Source organism: Dama dama, chromosome 33 (genome assembly GCF_033118175.1).
Source record: "Dama dama isolate Ldn47 chromosome 33, ASM3311817v1, whole genome shotgun sequence".
Taxonomy (NCBI): Eukaryota; Metazoa; Chordata; class Mammalia; order Artiodactyla; family Cervidae; genus Dama; species Dama dama.
Window position 1 is genome coordinate 36,669,503 of NC_083713.1, and position 20,209 is coordinate 36,689,711.

The 20,209-nt window shown below is 40.5% G+C and overlaps 1 protein-coding gene across 4 annotated transcripts in view; it reads right to left on the reverse strand.

Moving 5' to 3' along the window:
- GCA (grancalcin) overlaps positions 1 to 20,209 on the reverse strand; it is a 42,704-nt gene that overhangs the window by 18,024 nt on the left and 4,471 nt on the right. Inside the window, exon 1 of one of the 4 annotated variants that reach the window (XM_061135489.1) lies at positions 1,140 to 1,211. The exons of 2 other annotated variants lie outside the window; for them this stretch is intronic. Coding sequence is in view for 1 of the 2 variants with exons in the window: in XM_061135486.1 (XP_060991469.1) it covers positions 371 to 397 (27 nt within the window). In the remaining variant the exon portion in view is untranslated. Of the gene's footprint in view, positions 1 to 370; positions 521 to 1,139; positions 1,212 to 20,209 lie in introns of those variants that run through there. One more of the 4 variants, XM_061135486.1, reaches the window with a different exon arrangement.

The window sequence follows — 20,209 nt, forward strand, 5'->3', positions numbered from 1 at the left end:
CAGGGAAAGGATGTCTAGCAAAACTGGGGAATGGGGCCGGGGGAGGAGTGCTGAAGGGAGGGTAGACCAAAAAAGATACTGAAACAAGGATGCTTTGCTCCTCTATTCCAAGAAAGAAATTTCTAAAAACACTCCACACCCATGGTTCCACAAGGATTCGCCTAAGGGGCCATCAGGCGCCAGAACACCTGTGGCTTTCCGTTTGGCCCCAGCCCCGGCTTCCGACAGTGCGCAAAGTCCTGGCGCCGCCGAGTACCAGAAGCAGCAGTAAGCAAGGACTGACAGAGGGTGAACCCGGCACGTGGCCCCCGCCCGCAGGGGCGTCACATCCCGCGGGGATGGAGGCCGCGCCGAAGCGGCCAGGACTCACCCCTCCTCCGTATCCCGGGTAGGCCATAACAATCTTGGGAGCGTCAGCCGTAGAGTCGGCGACCGCCCGTTTGGGACAAGAGTGGAGGTCTAGGTGCAGGTGCCGGCGCGGGTGAGGGTGAGAGACGCACTTGCAGCGCCTTTCCCGTCCTCCAGACCAACCTTTTCTGAGTCCAGCCCCGCCCTGCTCGGTTCGGATTGGCTGAGACCTGCCCTTCGCAGCCTATCCGGCCTAGGCCCGCCCCTTCCCCACGTCTAGTCCCACCCATCTCGTCTCTGATTGGCTTCACGCGCCCAGCCTTTTCCTACTCCGCCCCTATTGACTAGCGTAGGACTCGCGCTCTAGCCTTCCTAAACTGCAAAGAAACCTTTGTTGCAGTGACTTCCACACTCTGGAAAGGCTCTCGAAGCTGGTTTCTTTTCACCTTAGAAATCCCAGACCAGCCCTCCCATGACTTCTTTTTACCTATTCGTCCACTTTTTTAAAGATGGACTTCGAAATGTGTATCTATGAATTTCAAAACTTGCAGAGTTACTTACATCTCTTTTACCGTAGCACCAAAATTATGAAACTTTGACTTCTACTCCAAAGGTAGTGCGTCTAAGCTAAAACGCTCTTGACACCAAATTTTACGAAAAGGTTATTATAGCTTGTTTGGTAGATAAATGGTGATAAGAGTTGCCAGATTTAGCAAATAAAAATACAGGATGTTCAGTTAAATTTTATTTTCAAATAAACAATGAATTTTTAAAAAAATAAGAGTACGTACCAAAAGTTGAATGAGACATGCACTTGTACTAAAAAATGATTTGCTGTTTATACGCTGATAATATACAAGGCATTCTATATATTATCTAGCAACCCAGTAGATGACTCAACATTTGGGCAAATTCTTAACTCTTGAGTTGTGCCTCCTAATAATATCCATCGAAAGGAGCAGCTTGTTTTTTAATCACTCAGTGAAAAGTTAAATGCTTAATTACTTTGATTTATTAAGTAATAGTCATTGAACAGTTCTGCTTGTCTCTGGAGCTCAAGTGAATTTTGCAGCTTCAGCCTGAAAAAGGAAACACACATGGGAAGGACAGCTGTAAATTTAGTTTAGAAACAAAAAGACCATGGTGATATTATTTTGAGTTACCGCTGAAGAATAAGACAACTGCTAAAATGTTTCTTAAAAATAAGGATGTTAATTAAAAAAGTAAAGATGTGGAAGAAAGTGTTAGCTATTGGCAGGGGAAATTAGCCTTGCAAAGCTGAGTAACTATAGAGGAGGAACTTGTTCAGCTGCCCTACAGAGGAGGAACTTGTTCAACTTTGTAAAACCTAATTTTCTCAGAAAGAGACAAAAAGGAAGATTGCTAAGGTACAAAGCACCCTTGAGAAACTGTGCCTTGGTTCCGCTAATGCAATAAGAAATACTTTGGCCAATGAGGTTAAATTGGCATAAATAGATAAAGGGGGATGCTAAAAACTTTTTGATAAGAGGAAAGAACATTTGACTCATTAAAGCATCAAGTGATAAAGCATTACAAAGCAAAACAAATTGAAACCAATTGATATCATTTCACGGGGGCTCCAAAGAGCTCTGGTATCATAATCCTTTATTGGCTCAGTGCAGAGAAGAATTCAGCCAGAGCAAAGAGGTAAATAAAAAGTGATTTATTAGAATAGGATGCCTGTGAGACTTACAAGAGGGTGGGTGACAAATGTCGTGCCCAAGAATTTTGTGGACTACAATTTCATAATCAAAGGGAAAGTGGGGAGGGAGAAAAGACCTTCTTTGTCTTTCTTGAGTAGATGTAATGCTTCCATCATTAGCTCCTCTTCCAGGTTGAACAGGGTCGTTTTCTTGTCCCTGTGTGATCAAACTAGGTCCACAAATTGTTTTTTATGTGTGCAGAGAGCATGTCCTAGGAATCATAAATTTACTGAGCTCACAAGACAGGATGTGCGTCTCATACCACCATTGTTTTATTGTTTGGAGGCGTGTCCCATCCTTCTGTTGCATGGTTTTGTTAAGCAAGCCTGCTTGGTTTTGTGGTTAAGCAAACCTCTTAATTTACAGGAGTCTCCCATATTTTTCTATTTACAATCCCCTAGTGTGATTCACTTGGAGAAGGAAATGGCAACCCACTCCAGTGTTCTTGCCTGGAGAATCCCAGGGATGGTGGAGCCTGATGGGCTGCCACCTATGGGGTCTCACAGAGTCGGACACGACTGAAGCAACTTAGCAGCAGCAGCAGCAGTGTGATTCACTATTTAAACACTTACTTTGTCCATTCTGTCCCTATCAAAATCATTGCAAAGTTTTATTCTAATTGATTAACTACATATTCAAAGAAATGCTCAGAAAGGACCAAGTGTTTTACATTTACAATTTTAGTCTAAATCTCTGGTCAGAATTTTTGTGCATCTTCTTTTCATCGTACTAGCTTTATCAATGCATTGCATTTGTGTCAACACTCCATGGGCCCCTTGCATTTCTACCTATATAATTTCAAGATGTGCTAAGTCGCTTCAGTCACGTCTGACTGTAGCCCACCAGGCTCCTCTGTCCATGGGATTCTCCAGTCAAGAATACTGGAGTGGGTTGCCATGCCCTTCTCCAGGGGGTCTTCCCCACCCACATTTCTAATGTCTCCTGCATTGGCAGGCAAGCTCTTTACCACTATTGCCACCTAGGAAACCCATAATTCAAGATAGAGATACTATTTTCTTCAAGGGCAGAGAGAAGCTTGGCTGCAGGATAGCAAAGACAAACTCTCCTTCCAGGGCAAAGTTTGCTTATGTATGCTAGCAGAATTTTCCTAAACTTAGAGTTCCTCCTTGGTGATTCAAACCCATTGCTTCTGTATTACCCATCTAGCAGCTTCATTTCACTCAGTGGAACTTGGGAGCAAAAGGAATCCATGAGGATTCCTTCTGGCTGAGGAATCCACAGCCTATTGTGCTGTGAGTAACAAAGTCCTTTGTCTCTGACAGAGAAACCTCTTCTGTCCTCCTGTCAACTTCTGTGAAATTGTGGCAGGCTACTTGTTAGCTGGTAAATAGGATAAAATATCAGACCCTTTGAAGTTCTAGGTAGTGTGTTTCTTTCTTAGAGAAAGAACTACCCAGGGAAACTCCTACTGAAGGGTAGCAGAATATCCCACCCCAAAATATTTCACTTTGGCACAAGGATTATTCTGAAGGCAAGTGAGAAGAAGCAGATACAAGGAAAGTTCTCTATTCTCCATTTGTCTAATAGCAGGACCAAAGTGACACTCCTCCACTCTCTACCAGGAAGGACAGAAATGAGTACTCTGAGACAAGTGTGGACCCTTACCATAATGAAGGCAGGGACTTAAATCTATATAACAAATCTTATGCTTGTTTATCCTTCTTTTCCTGGTAACTACCCCAGAGGTAGTTTACTCATACCTTCCTTTTCTCTTTAGCTGAAGATGGCATTTAAGCCGAAGTTCTAAGCCACCTCTGAGAATTATTCATTTTTCTCTGATTATCTCCCATGTCATCTTCCCTGGTGGCTCAGCAGTAAAAAATCTGCCTGCAGTGTAGGAGACCTGCAGGAGATGCAGGTTTGATCCCTGGGTCAAGAAGATTCCCTGGAGAAGGAAATGGAAACTTACTTCAGTATTCTTGCCTGGGAAAGCCCACGGACAGAGGAGCCTGGTGGGCTACAGTCTGTGGGGTCTGAGAGTTGGAAATGACTAAGTTGGAAATGACTCTCAGCAACAAGTTGGAAACAACAAGCACGCACACACATATAACAACATATACATGAGGATATGCGTTAGTAAACCTCTGGGCTTTTTTTCACTTGCTCATCTGTTTTTTATTATGGGGATCTCTGCCAAGAACTCAGAAGGGTAAACGGAAAGTTATTTTACCACCCTTACACTATCATTTGAGATGCAGAGAAGATTTTCAACACTATAGTCTACTGTATCTCTCTCTAAACCCATTATTTCATATAATAAATTTTCCAGTATAGGAACTGAAATTTCAAATGAGTCAATAGGAGTATTTTTTTTTAAAAAAGTATGATACAGCAACCCAAGATGGCTATTCTCTTCGTCTCTGTATATCCCCTGCTTGACTAGTAAGTGCCTGCTTCACCTACACCTACTCACATACTTGCCCCAGGCCCTGACTAATAACTGTTATTTTAGCCACCATGATAGCTTATCAAAAGGGGCAGTGAGGGACATGCCTTCTGCTGGTTCCCCTGGTAACCAGTAAGTCAACTTGATGTCAATTCCCCCTATAATTTGTAACTCCCGGCCCCTAGAGCAAAGACTGCCCCGTGTCCTGCCCGCAGTCCCCCACACATGATAGGATATTTCTCAAGGATATTGTGTCAGACGTGCAAGTTCCCCCATCCCTTAAACCTTTGATGTCTCTGTTGCAGACATCAAAGACATTTCTTTGGACTTAAGGCTGGTTAAGCACAGGCTTGCAGGCCTGCATAGTGCAGCTCAATAGTAACAGTTATGACAATTTGCTCCAAGATTCAGTGACTATGGTATGAACAGTATCATTTTATGAAAATAGAATGTATAAAAAACATTTTAAATTGTACATGTTTTTTTATAAATTACTCTGTTATTTCATTTAAAAAAAAATAGCTTATAGAGTAAATGGACTTTTCTGGTGGCTCAGGGGCAAAGAATCTCCCTGCCAATGCGGGAGACAATGGTTGGATCTGAAAGATCCCCTGGGGGAGGTGATGGCTACCCACTCCAGTTTTCTTGCCATGGACAGAGGAGCCTGGCGGGCTACAGTCCATAGGGTCACAAAGAGCCAGACACGACTTAGCGACTAAACAACAACAATAATAAATAGTATGTAACAGGCACTGTTTTGTGAAGTGTTATTCCTCTAAAGAACTCCATCAGGTAGAGACAATTATTGTTTTATAAATGTAAAAAGTAAGGTGGAGAGTTGTATATCACTTATCTATAATTGCAGTGTTAGCATAGCAAAGCTGAGGTTAGAACCCAGGAAGTTTAGCTGCAGAATGTGGTCTCTTAAACAATACATTTGTTTGTTTCGTATTTTAAAATACAAAATTCTGTACTTCACTGATAGATCTTCTTGCTTCTCCACTAACCTACTTCAGTCTATTGTCAGCACAGCTGAAAGAGCAATGCTTTAAAAAAAATGTTACATCATGTCCAGCTGAGGCTCCAGTCCCATACTGCTGCTGCTGCTGCTAAGTCACTTCAGTCGTGTCCGATTCTGTGCGACCCCACAGACAGCAGCCCACCAGGCTCCCCCGTCCCTGGGATTCTCCAGGCAAGAATACTGGAGTGGATTGCCATTTCCCTCTCCAATGCATGAAAGTAGAAAATGAAAGTGAAGTCGCTCAGTTGTGTCCGACCCTTAGTGACCCCATGGACTGCAGCCCACCAGGCTCCTCCATCCATGGGATTTTCCAGGCAAGAGTACTAGAGTAGGGTGCCATTGCCTTCTCCACCAATCCCATAAGTGGCCCTTATCTCACCCAGAGGATGAAAGAATATGCTTGCTATGGCCTGTAAAGTCCTGATGTGATCTTCCCCAATGCCACTGCTCTGTAACCACTCCATGACTCACCTCTGGCTCAATCCACACCAGACTCATTGGGCTCCTTGCTTTAAAGGAGAGAACCCATTTACTCTCTCTCTACCCACATAGTATTTTAAAAGTAAACAAAAATTATTTACACCATAAGTGAAGAGGGCTTAAAGAGCAGAAAAAATGGCACACCAATAACTAGAGAAATAAACAAGAAAATTCATGGTTTTGACTAAGATGAGCCAAAAATTTGTTCTCTTACACAGGAAATACATGTTTTCTGACAAGTGTAAAGTTTTCATGACTGTGTCTACTTATAGTATTTCTTCCAAATCTTGGTGGTCTTTGACCTTAGGGTGAGTTTAGATATTCAATTAACCAGTACATTTACTAGTACAATATAAACACTGAAATAACAATGGTTCCCTTTCCTATCTGTGCCCATCTGACTTTCCCTCTAAATGAATTTTTTCTTTCTCCCCCTCTTCACAGATGGAAAACAGAGACAGTAAATATTTACTGCTCCTCAGCAAAATTCAGAGCCAGAATCTGCCCCTCTCAGGAATCGTTTATATGCCAAATACTAAGATATACCAGCTAATGAAAAACAGCATGAATGCAGCTTATTTTATAGCACTAAGAAATTTCACATAGATAGCCTAATTCATTTTAGTCAATAAATGCTTATTTAACATCTATATTGTAGTACTAGTTTAGATGGAAAAAAATATACATCAGTGGAAGTGGGGAGGATGTCCTTGCCCTTGTGGACCTTATATTCTAGCATGAAGAATAAGCAATGATAACTAAAGATAATGAATAAGTAAATTAATATATAGTATGTTAGGAGATGATAAATGCTGTGGAATAAAGGAACATGGAAACAGAGGTAGGGGTAGGGAGGTGACTAAGTAGGTGGCAGTATAGAATGGGGTGCCCAAAGGAGCCTTGTAAAGCAAAGGATGTTTGTGCAAAGGATTAAAGGACATGAGCAAGTTAGACATGAAAATCTCTGTAGGCAGTATATTCCGAGCAGAACTAGAGCTATAATCCAGAAATCTGATGACCTGTTTAAAGCAAAGGGGCCAGTGAGTTTGGTGTGGATTGAGCCAGAGGTGAGTCATAGAATGGTTACAGAGCAGGAACATTGGGGAAGATCACATCAGGACTTTACATACCTCTGCAAGCACATTCTTTCATCCTCTGGGTGAGATAACAGCCACCTAAGGGGTTGGAGCCTTAGCTGGACATGATGTAACTTGTGTTTTAAAGCATCACTCTTTCAGCTGTGCTGACAATAGACTAAAGTGGATTAGTAGAGAAGCAAGGAGATCTATCAGCAATCTGTTGGCAAGTTAGAGATAACGGTGACTTACCATGGAGTAGCAGCTGAGATGATGAGAAGTGGTCAGGTCATTTTCCATTTTTAAGGTATAGCCTTTTTGATTTACTGATGCTTTGGATTTGACCATTGATGGCTTGGTGACAAAGTTTCTCTCCTTGGCCAAACTCTAGTCAGGCTCTTCTGAGCGATCTTCTTAACCCTGGCCCCTACAAACTTGAACAAAGACTTAGTTTCTAACAGCTCGAGGCTGCATCCCTAGAATGACCCTAGTCCCCTTAAAGTGCCCATATGAGAAGACTCAAAGCTTCCAAAAGAATTTGCTGTTGCTGGCTGGCTTGTTCCAGTCAGCACCTGAAGATAGGGTCCCATCTCCCAGTCTCCAAGAGAGGGGAGGAGCCTCCTTTGATAAGAGCCACTTGGCAAACCCTGAAGGATTTTGCTTGGGCTAGACTCCTCTTCCTGCTCTTTGTAATTTTTTTCTTGCTTTCCAGATTCTATAGGGCCCTCACTTACCCCCACCCCTTATTTCCTCATCTTCTCTTTAAAACACACAGTCACCTATCTATAAATCAAAGTTGAGTTCAGTTCACATCAGATTCTTTTCCCTATAATTTCCCTATTATTAATAGTCTATGACCAATTTAAATTACCCTTACTACTTTAACTAGTGTCCAGTTTTATGTATCATTGCCAATGGTGGCAACTGGAGGAAGAACTGTTTGGGATGGCCAAATCAAAAATCAATATTGAACATGTTAGATCTGAGACGCCTAGGAGACTAAGTGACAATGTTAAGTAGGTTGTTGATCTAAGAGGCTGGTTGGAGGGAACAGTGCCTACCAACCACCCAGCATTTGCTTCTTACGGAACCTTTCTATTTCCCACCTGATACGTTGCAACTGTTAAGAAGTAGTGAAGAATTCTGTAAGAGATATTTCTCCAAAAATGACCTTAAAATGGAAATTATTCCTATTGGCAGTGAAAGTGAGAGGGCCCAAGAAATTAATGCCTCTTTGACATTGTTTTCCATAGAATTAGTGAATGATAGAAACAGATTATGACCTAGTGAATTAAAGGTGAAGCTTATTATAAATGCAAAGTGATTCTGGCAACCTTTAAATCCACATAGTTTAAGAAATTATGCACACCCAATGTCTTGGACAGCTCGTGCTGCCTTAACAAAAATACCATAGACAGGACTGCTTAAACAATGGGAATTTATTTCTCCCAGTTCTAGAGACTGAAAGCTCAAGATCAAGGTGCCAGAGGATTGGTGAGACACCTTGAGTTGCACATGGCTGCCTTCTCACTGTTTCCACACATGGTCTTTAGCCAGAAGGAGACAGAGAAGTGAATTCTCCGGTGTTTCTTATAAGGGCACTAAAAGTTTCACTCTGAGGGGCACACCTTCATAACCTCATCTAAACCTTATTACCATTCAATGACACTATCTCCAAATACCATCACACTGTTAGGCTTCAATAAATGAATTTTAGGGGAACATAGTTATCTATAACATATATCATCTAAAAGGTGAGGAAGAGGAGACACAGTCATAAGTGTCTGCTGTGTTGTCACCTTGGTTCCACCCTAGAATTTATTTATTTCATGCTAAAATATATTCACATAGATTTCATGCCATTGCTTTAATTGATAGACAGGAAAAATTATCATACTTTCTCCAGAAATTATTCATTGTGTTTTCAACATGAAATAATGAAGGATTTATATGTGTTAATTTCACAAAGTATAAAAATATGACAGTACAAAGTGAAGTTATCTGGTAATAATTTCATTAAAAGTCCAAAGGTTCAGTTTCTTTCAGCAACTGCCTAAGGGTTCTTCCCGCTAGTGAGGGCAGAGAGCTAAAAGTTTCCTAAATAAGAAAAACCTAAATATTACTTACCATTTATTATTGAAACCAGCCAGTTGACAAATTGACCTTATTCAGCTAGGCTGTCAACAACAGTTTTCTGTTTCTGATTCTGGTAATATTAAGTACTCTATTGGCAGAAGCACAAACTCTAAAGCAATTTAATAAACAGTAATGCATATATGAAAAGTGTCAACAGGACTCTTCAGAAAGGTGAAGAATGGTAGCTTCTGAATATATATATATATAGCAAAAAATACACTTGGATTGCTAAAGCTCTATTAGGCAATCTGGATTCAACACAAGCTTCTTTAGAAATGCTATGTGTAACGTTAATCACACTGTGTGTCCACCACTAATGCTCAATAAAAGCACCAACACGATAATTAATAGCCTTGGTGAAGTTATCTGTGATTCAGGTAATATTGGAAAAATGCCTGCCTTACATTTTATTTTTAAATGTTTATTTATTTGGTTGGATTGGGTCTTAGTTGCAGCACACAGAGTCTTCATTGCGTCACGCAGGATCTTCCACTGTGACACACAGACTCTCTGGTTGTGGCATGCAAACTTAGTTGTGGTGCATGGGCGGCTTAGTTGCTTCACCACAAGTGGGATCTTGGTTCCCCAACGAGGGGTGTAACCCCACCCCCCATCCCCTGCACTGAAAGGCAGATTCTTAATAACTGACCACCAGGGAAGTCCTGTCTTAAATTTTAAATACAGGTTTCAGGCTTGTGAATATCAGACCCCATATTAACATGAGATCATACACTCACAACACTGACTTTCTAGAAAGATAGAAATGAAATAACATTGATTGATACTTTGGGTTGGTGATTATCCCTTCAGTCAGTAACTTAATTATATATTATGTGAGTTTGAGTTACCAAAAACTAAAATAATTTGATCAAAACTATAAAAGTGGTCCAATTCTTAAATAGATCATGCACTGCCTAAAAGCTGAGATCATCTCATTTCCACACATGCATGTGTGAAGATAAGATTGCTGGTAGAAATAAGACCTGGTAATAAGAATGACCCAGCAATCCCACTTCTGGGCATACACACTGAGGAAACCAGATCTGAAAGAGACACATGCATTCCAATGTTCATCGCAGCACTGTTTATAATAGCCAGGACATGGAAGCAACCTAGATGCCCATCAGCAGACGAATGGATAAGGAATTTGTGGTACATATACACCATGGAATATTACTCAGCCGTTAAAAAGAATTCATTTGAATCAGTTCTAATGAGATGGATGAAACTGGAGCCCATTATACAGAGTGAAGTAAGCCAGAAAGATAAAGACCATTACAGTATACTAACACATATATATGGAATTTAGAAAGATGGTAATGATAACCGTATATGCAAAACAGAAAAAGAGACACAGATGTACAGAACAGACTTGGGACTCTGTGGGAGAACTCGAGGGTGGGATGTTTCAAGAGAACAGCATCAAAACATGTATGTTATCTAGGGTGAAACAGATCACCAGCCCAGGTTGGATGCATGAGACAAGTGCTCGGGCCTGGTGCACTGGGAAGACCCAGAGGGATTGGGTAGAGAGGGAGGTGGGAGGGGGGATCGGGATGGGGAAATACATGTAAATCCATGGCTAATTCAAGTCAATGTATGACAAAAACCACTAAATTATTGTAAAGTAATTAGCCTCCAACTAATAAAAATAAATGAAAAAATAAAAAAATAAAAAATAAAAAAATTAAAAAAAAAGAATGAAAAGATTAGAATCTTGTTTTCCATAAATGTTTGTCGTTTATATAGTTATGAATCTGGTCACACTGTGCAGCTTCTGAGATCGTAGTTCCCAGATCAGAGATTGAACCGATGGAACCAGGCCCTCAACAGGGAAAGCACAGAGTCCTAAGCACTGGACCACCAGGGAATCCCCTACGATCTATGTATTTATATAGCACATGATACTTTTCACGGTTATTTTCCAGAACATTATATCGGATATTCACAACAACCTTGAGAAATAAATAGCAGTTATTCAATAAATTTTAAGAGGAAGCTAAGATAGTAATAAGATGCATCGTGAATGCAGGCACAGATCAAAACACAGTTGCAAAATATTTTTAAAACAAAACATAACCTAATTGATTTTCATCTTTGGAAAATGATAACCCAAAATGCTCCTGTAGTTTTGAATAAATGAATGAAGTTCCCGGCTTAAGCTTTCTAAATTGTTTAAAAGCTAAGAATTAAGCTATAAAGCACTTTATTGAGTTCTCCCAAATTAAGTAAAGGAAAAAGTTTAGTACACCCCTTGTAAGGTCCCAGAGGCTAGGAATTATGACATATACTAACATAGATGAGGATCCATTATCGGGAGCCGCTGGGATGCACCCAGTCCGTGACAAGGTCATGGGACGAGAGAGGAACCTGCAAGGCAACTCTTCCTCACATGGGGCTGCCCCAGGGCCCAATATGTCCCCTCTGGAGCCGCCAGGACAAGAAAGGAAACTGCAAGGCAGCTCTTCCCCTCGAGGTTGTCCCAGGGGCTCAGTATGTCCCTTTCTTCCTTCTGTCTTACTGTTGTTGGGCTTTCTATTAATTTTTGGAAATGATAATATATAGTAATAAGGCCTTGCTGGAAAAGTCCAAGCCTTTTTGGAAATGCTCAAGATTGCTCTGGCTCAGGACACGACCATAAACATCAAGTCATAAAAGAAAAGGCCACAGGTATAGTTTGGCTGCTTGCTTAAAAGATTATAATGTTCTAGAATAGAAAAAGAGTAGAGGTGTTTAGATTTAGAAGTAGATATACTGCTTTAGTTTACTTGCTCCTTGGTTGAAAGTGTTTTCACTATTGCTATTTCCTTGCTGCTATTTGTTCATTGTTTCCCTTTCTTTAAACAACATGGGACATTATGGGTATTTTTGTAAAATTAGAAAATGGGGTATACTGGATTTTAATAGAAGATTTATATTAACCAGCTTTACTGCCATTATCTTATTATTAATAGAGGTGTTTTGCTGCTTTAGCGGTGTTTTTGCTGTTTAATAGTTAATCATTGTAAATTGAGATTTTGTGGTTTCAGGTAAGGAAAAATATCAGGTTTTTCTCATGGTACTATTTTCAGAAATGTCAAACATGTTACTGTGACCCTTCCCATGTATTGTTTTATTGTCCAAAGAATTTACATTATACCTGAGACTTGTGGAACATTGTTTTTGTTACAGTAAGAATGTTAGGCCATTGAGGCAAGAAGACTATGTACGGGACATTTAAGTATAAACCCTGTAATCGGAAACATTCTAGATGAATGCTTAGGGGGAAAACATGGGGAAAAAAATATTGACGGAAGCACAAACCAATATCTGATGTAATATGTGGTGACTTAAGGGGGAGGTAACATTCATTCTATAAAAACTGAGCTATCCTAAAAATAAAAAAAAAAGCTACCTCTTCTACGCAACTGTCTGTGTGTGTGTCTGTCTGTCTTCTTCCTCGCCAACGCCACTCATCCCTTGGGTATTCCTGGTCCTGCCAGGGCTGGACCTCAGCAATCCACGATCAGTGATGGTGCAAAAACCACCATAGTGGATATAAGAAACTCAATTAATGCACCATCCAAGATCTGCTCAACTTAGTCTATCTCAAACTGTTGCTTTGTTTTCTGGCCTCTACCCATAAAACTCACTTGTTGCTGTGCATGAGTGCTCAGTTGTGTCTGACTCTTTATGACCCCATGGACTGTAGATTGTCAGGCTCCTCTGTCCATGGAGTTTTCAGGCAAGTATACTAGAGCTGGTTGTCATTTCCTTCTCCAGGGGATCTTCCCTACCCAAGGATCGAACCCATGTCTTTTGCATCTCTTGCATTGGCAGGAGGATTCTTTACCAGCTGAGCCAACTAGGGAAGCCCACTAGTTGTTGGTACATTTATTAAAAATGCAGATGGCATACTCAGAATCAATTGCCACACTTAGGCTGTGGGCGCAAGGCTAGGAGGCAGCTGCTAAAACCTGGAAAGAACAGCTGTCTGGAGAGGACCACCTGCCATGACCTTCAGTGGAGGTATGTAAGATGCACTGGATAGAAGGGAGCTGCGGGTACAACAGCCTTCTTCCCTGTCTCCAATCTCCTTTCAGAAATTCCAATGACTGATCTCCATCAAAAGCCAGAGAAAAGGGGAGTTTAGGGACACAACAGCCACCCGGGGAATAGTTCAGCATAGGGGACAGTGTAGCATCAATCTTCAGAGGCAAGTGGAAAAGATAAAAAATGGTGAAGAGAAACAAATTCCATAACATACATTTATAATCCTGCCAAAATTTAACAGCTCTTCAATTAGAGGCTCAATTTATGTAATTTTTCTGTAAGGCAAAAATCCAGATAAATTGCTTAAAGTTAGTATTTATAGAAAAATTATATTGAATAGCGAATTTCTCTTTCATTAAAACCAAATGCTTGACTGAGCAATTAGGCTATGGAGATGAGACAGGGAGAATGAAAGAAAACCTAGGTTTTTATTCAGCCACCATGATTCCATTACTGACTTGATCCACCCATTACAAGAGGCACTATGGCAACCAGCTCAGAAGAAAGGGGGTGGGGGGAGAAAGGAGGATGTAACCTAGCAACAGAATCTTTAGGCCGCAGTTTGCTCATAATTGTCAAAATGGTAGTTAGTGATATCAGAAAACATAATTAAATCAAGAGAAAGTATACCAAAAAGGGGTAAGTGGGGATAAAGCAAATATTTATGTATGTAGGTAAGAAAGATCAAATATTTATTAAAGTTAAAATTCCTGTACAAAATGTTTTTCTGTATATTATTTTAAATAAGTGTACACATAAAGTAAAAACTGTTTAGAAGGAAATAAAAAACTGATTTCTATTAGAAAAGCATGTGCCTAAGATAGAGCTTTTTCAGTATAAATTTGAAAAATTAAATGGTTATAATCTCAACCTTAAGTATTAACTAAGCAAACATGTATCTTCAAGCTTATTATGACTTTATCATAGTTACTCAAGAATGAAAAAAGTAGTTCATTTTTTTTTAATGTGTCTATTTATTTGGCTGTATCAGGTCTTAGTTGCCACACTCAGGATCTTCTGTGGTGCACGAACTTTCTAATTGTAGAGTACAGACTTAGTTGCTCCAAGACATGTGGGAGCTTAGTCCCCGGACCAGGGATCAAACCCACATCCCTTCATTGCAAGGCAGATTCTTAATCACTGGACCACTGTGGAAGTCCCCCCAAACAGTTGATATTTAGATCAAAATTGATATTTCCTTCTGATTGATATTTGAGAAATGTTCATGTAGAACACTATTAGCTAACCACATCATGCAGATAACAAATTAATAGCTATAACAGAATTGGGACAATTTCCCTTTATTAACTCCACTGATTTCATTCATTCACATATACATTCTGATTTCAAGAGAATATGCTAATTGGTACACTAACTACATTTTCTTATTTTCTAAATTTTTGAAGTTCTGGGATCTGGGGCCAGACTAACTGCCCCTCCCAGGACTTGTTTAGTCACTAAGTTGATCTGACTCTTTTGTGACCCCACAGACTGTAGCCAGCCAGGCTCCTCTGTCCATGAGATTTCCCAGGCAAGAATACTGGAGAGGGTTGCAGTTTCCTTCTCCAGGGGATCTTCCTGACCCAGGGATCAAACCTGTGTCTCCTGCATTGCAGGTGGATTCATTACCACTGAGCTATCAAGGAAGCCCAGAACCTACCAAAGGGAATTATGTACATATGTTTAGTCACTCAGTCATATCTGACTCTTTGTGACCATATGGACAGACTGCATCCTGCCAGGCTCCTCTGTCCATGGGATTCTCCAGGCAAGAATACTGGAGTGGGGTGCCACCTCCTTCTCCAGTGGCTCTCCCCCACCCAGGGACTGAACTTGCATCTCCTGCATTGCAGGCAGATTCTTCACCACTGATGCCAGGGAAGCCCTTCCCGGGGGCTAACCAATTATTAAAGACAGCAAAAAGCAACGCGATTTTTTGTAGGCAAACTACGTAATCTAGAGCCTGAGCTCTGGCTACCACCTCTCTCTGGATGTGTCTTGTCAAGAGGCAGAATCCTCTGCACTAACCTCCCTGGGACCAGATACCAGGCAACTGGAAGAAATAGCCTCTCTGACCCAGAGCCTGCTGAAATTATTCAAACTAGCCAATTCTAACCCTGCTTACCCTGCCTTGCCTGGCCTTTCCCATGGAAACCAAAATGCAGGCTCCACCCATCCTTTTCCTTGGCTCTTTATACCTCCTGACTGACCCTGGTGCTTCCCTATGCATGGTCTGGTGTTCCCCTCCTATTAGAAACTGTAACCGACTTGGCAATCATCTCCTGATCTGTTGCGCTCATCCTAGTGGAATAACAATAAAACCTACATTTTAAAACAATTGGTTCTAGTCATTATTGTCTGTTTTAACTCTTGAAGGAACTGTGCAGTAAATATTTCAGACGGATCATTGACTCCAAGTTCATTTACTGGCTGTGTGACACTGGGCAGAATAATACAACTTCTATGAATCTCAGTCTACTTTTGCAAAATAGTGAAATTCTCTACTACTAGAAAAATTAGTCCTCTTACTGTTTTCTCTGTTTTTATAAAATATAATACTTTATACTAAATTATCTTCCCATTAGGAAATATAGATAATTTCCCTTTTCTTTTATCTGGCAAAAAATCTATAATTGTACCTAGTTATAGTTTTTTTTTTTACTTAATACCAGCCAAATCAGTTGTGATGCAATTAAGATTTGATAGTAAAATGCCCACAAGGTGGCAGCAGAGGCATCACCATCAGCAGCCAGTAGCTGTACAGAAGAGCGTAAAGAAGGAAGCAGGGGAAGTGAATGCCTACATTCAAGGGAAGATAAGCCTATAGCTGAACATCTAGGATTCGATGCTGCTTTGAGTCTGTCGGCTCCACATAGGAGACGCTGGGCCACTGAGTTTCCAGGAAACTTAATAGGCCAAAGGCAGTGTTTGGCCTCATCTAAGACCCTGGATCAGCTTTTAGAATTTCATTTTGTGAGGCAGTTCAGGTTTTTTCTACAGTTCACTGTGGTGTTCCACAAGTACTAAATGAAAATACTATTCTTAATTCCTAATTAATGACACACAGCACATTCATGTGCATGTAAGCAGTCTATTCCTGAAAAACAAAACATTTCTGAGATGTAGAAAATTAGTTAACACTCATAGTCCATGTTTGCATCTTTATTGATATTAATCTATCTATTAAAATCATAAATTCTTTAAGTATTTGAAATATATCATTTGTAGTAACAAAATAATTTGGACTACTCTATCATTAAAATTTTAAAAATCTTCCACATACTGCAATATATCCCTCTTGTGATTTTTACTGCATTTGAGAGAGAAAAGAATCAATGAAATGGAACCCTCTGATTAAGTTCTAAGATTGTGTACCAGTTCTCAGGGGTGGGAAAGACCATGCAAGACCCCTAGAACTGTTGGATCTTTACATCCTCAACACAAATGTGCAAATAGACACACAAATGCAGGACTCGGATACATCCATTCTCATTAGGAATTCAGAGGAGAAAAACTAACTTCTTGTACATGTAATCAGAAACTATTCCATTTAAAATGTTATGAAATTTAATTTTCCCAGCTGATGCTTAAAAAAGGGATGCTCTGCTTCTTGTTTCAGTAGAAACCAGCATCCTTTTCAACACATGTTCAGCATTAATGTGTCATAGTTTTGCACTTTTTGTTGGTGATTTCACTGTTTGAAATGACCCCAAACATAGTCCTGAAGTGTTATCTGGCGTATCCAAGCGCTGGAAGGCTGTGATGTGCCCCAAAGAGAAATATGTGTTAGATATGCTTTATTCAGGTATGAGTTACAGTATTGTTGACCCCGAGTATAATGTTAGTGAATTAACAACATATATTAAATAAGGGGTCTTTAAAGAGAGACACACAGAAAACAAGGTTATGCATTAATTGGTTTTAGAAATATTATGACCTCAGGAACCTAAGTCCACACTTCCCCAGGGGCAGTGGCTCAGTATTCGTGAATTCAATGTGACTTTATAGCGGACGATGAGACTTCATTGTACTCTCCATTGGTGCTATGCTAGTAGAGGCCCTAATCCTTAGTTCTCAAGTCTGGCTGGAGACTACTATCACAAGTGCAATTGAAAGGAAAAATAACTGACAATAAAGTTCCAGTCGTGGAGATTCTGATGCAATGGATAGTTGTATATATGTCTGCCTGTGAGTCAAATATACAGCGAGGCTTGAGAGAAACTTTCTAGCTCACTTTGCCACACAACAAGGAACTGAGTGGCTGCTCTGGTACTTCCTCTTGGGGATGCTCTGGGAGGGCAAGGTATGTGCTCGGATAAGGAAAGCATCTAAAAGACAAATTCTTCTAGCCAGCCTTCGGTTATTTTTGAAATAAAATGGCTTGAGCTCCTTTAAAAAAACAATGCCTTAAAAATCAGAATTTTTAAGTGTTTTGAGCAGGTATCACTTTATTTTAGGGGAGGTGGACACAGCTAAGTTCTAGCCAATGAGATATATTTAAAAAATTCTGCGTGAGACTTGTGGGACACTTTTCTCTTCACTATTGAGAAAACGCAAGTGGGAGAAACTCTATGTTTTATCTTGTTACAACCTGCTTTGAACTGGAGTTGTAGGAAGAAATGATGTGGGGAGCTGTAGCAGTCATTTTGCTACAATGAGAAGACAGGAAAATTATAGGGCACACCCCACGGTTCTGACCTCAATGAATTACTGGCTCTTCCTGTTAAGTGTGAAAAGTCAATTCCCTGTTGCTGGGCCACACTTACTCAGCGTCATCTTTACCTTGCAGCTGGAAGCATGCCTACTGAAATGGTCCTCCTATCCTGCAGAGCATGGTGAAGTCTGGCACAATTCATAAGATATTTGACAAATTCTATAGGGCTTATGCTCTCATTGTCTCCCTGCATGGAATTCTCAATCTATGCTCCCTCTCTCACTTTCTACAGGTACACTTTTCTATGTAGCTCTGCTCCACCACATGGGGCCACTACCTCTCCTTAATTAACCAAAGCAACACAATATAAACCAGTACATGTGGAAGACCTGTATAGGCAGACTTTCATGGGAGATCTGGGTCTGTAGCCCTCCAGGCTCCTCTGTCCATGGGGATTCTCCAGGCAAGAATACTGGAGTGGGTTGCCATGCCCTCCTCCAGGGGATCTTCCCAACCCAGGGATCAAGTCCAGGTCTCCCACATTGCAGGTAATTCTTTACCATCTGAGCCACCAGGGAAGCCCAGACCTGGGACTACTAAGAGTCAGTACAGCAAATGAAACACAGGAATGAACTCGTCATATTCTGGCCATCTCTGCCATCAGGAATCTCTCTCAGATTCTCCCTTTGGAATGTCAATACAATCTCTTCCTTGGAGATCTCTTCCTTCCAGCGAAGACCATCTCAGTTCACCCTCTAATGAACAGATGTTGAATGTGTGTAAATGCACACATATGCATTTACACATACATTTATGCAATAAAAAATGGCAGGAAATATATTAATAATGCCTATCTCTTGGAGATGGAATTATAAATAATTCATATAATATTCTTCAATATGATGTGATTTTCCCCCTGAAATTTCTACAGCAAATATAAACTATTTTTAAATAAAAATTAATTTTATTAAAATATTCAATTCAGGAGCAAATCATCTGGACAGCACATGTCTGGCAATAGGCTCTGAAATATATTCAGGTTCCATGTGTTAATATACTGACATTTGTCACAAAGCAATAATAGCACTAGTAATTTGAAAGTTTGACTTCCAAAATCTAAAAGCTGCATTCCATTTTCCTCCTGGAGCCCTCTCCCATTTCACCTCCACAACTTCATTCATGTTAGTACTCCTCTTCAAATGTATCACATCTCTAGCCCTTTATTGACTATGCCAAAGCTTTTGACTGTGTGGATCACAACAAACAGTGGAAAATTCTTAGAGAAATGGGAATACCAGACCACCTTACCTGACTCCTGAGAATGCAGGTCAAGAAGCAAGAGTTAGAACTGGACATGGAACAAAAGACTGCTTCCAAATCGGGAAAGGAGTACGTCAAGGCTGTATATTGTCACCCTGCTGATTTAACTTATATGCAGAGTACATCATGAGAAACGCTGGGCTGGATGAAGCACAAGCTGGAATCAAGATTGCCAGGAGAAATATCAAGAACTTCAGATATGCAGATGACACCACCCTTATGGCAGAAATCAGAGAAGAACTAAAGAGCCTCTTGATGAAGGTGAAAGAGAAGAGTGAAAAAGTTGGCTTATAACTCAACATTCAGAAAACTAAGATCATGGCGTCTGGTCCCATCACTTCATGGCAAACAGATGGGGAAACAATGGAAACAGTGAGAGACTTTATTTTGGGGGTTTCCAAAATCACTGCAGATAGTGTTTTCAGCCATGAAATTAAAAGATGCTTGCTCCTTGGAAGAAAAATTATGACCAATCTAGACAGCATATTAAAAAACAGAGGCATTACTTTGCCAACAAAGGTCCATATAATCAAAGCTATGGTTTTTCCAGTAGTCATGTATGGATGTGAGAGTTGGACTATAAAGAAAGCTGAGCGCTTTGATGCTTTTGACCTGTGGTGTTGGAGAAGACTCTTGAGAGTCCTTTGGACTGCAAAGAGATCCAATCAGTCCGTCCTAAAGGAAATCAGTCCTGAATGTTCATTGAAAGGACTGATGCTGAAGCTGAAACTTCAATACTTTGGCTACCTGATGTGAAGAACTGACTCACTAGAAAAAACCCTGATGCTGGGAAAGATTGAAGGCAGGAGGAGAAGGGGATATCAGAGAATAAGATGGTTGAACGGCATCACCGACTCGATGGACATGAGTTTGAGTAAGCTCCAGGAGTTTGTGATGGACAGGAAAGCCTGGTGTGCTGTAGTCCATGAGGTCGCAAAGAATCGGACACGACTGAGTGACTGAACTGAACTAGCCCTTAGGAAGCTCTCTAGAGTTGAGGTCAAGTACTTT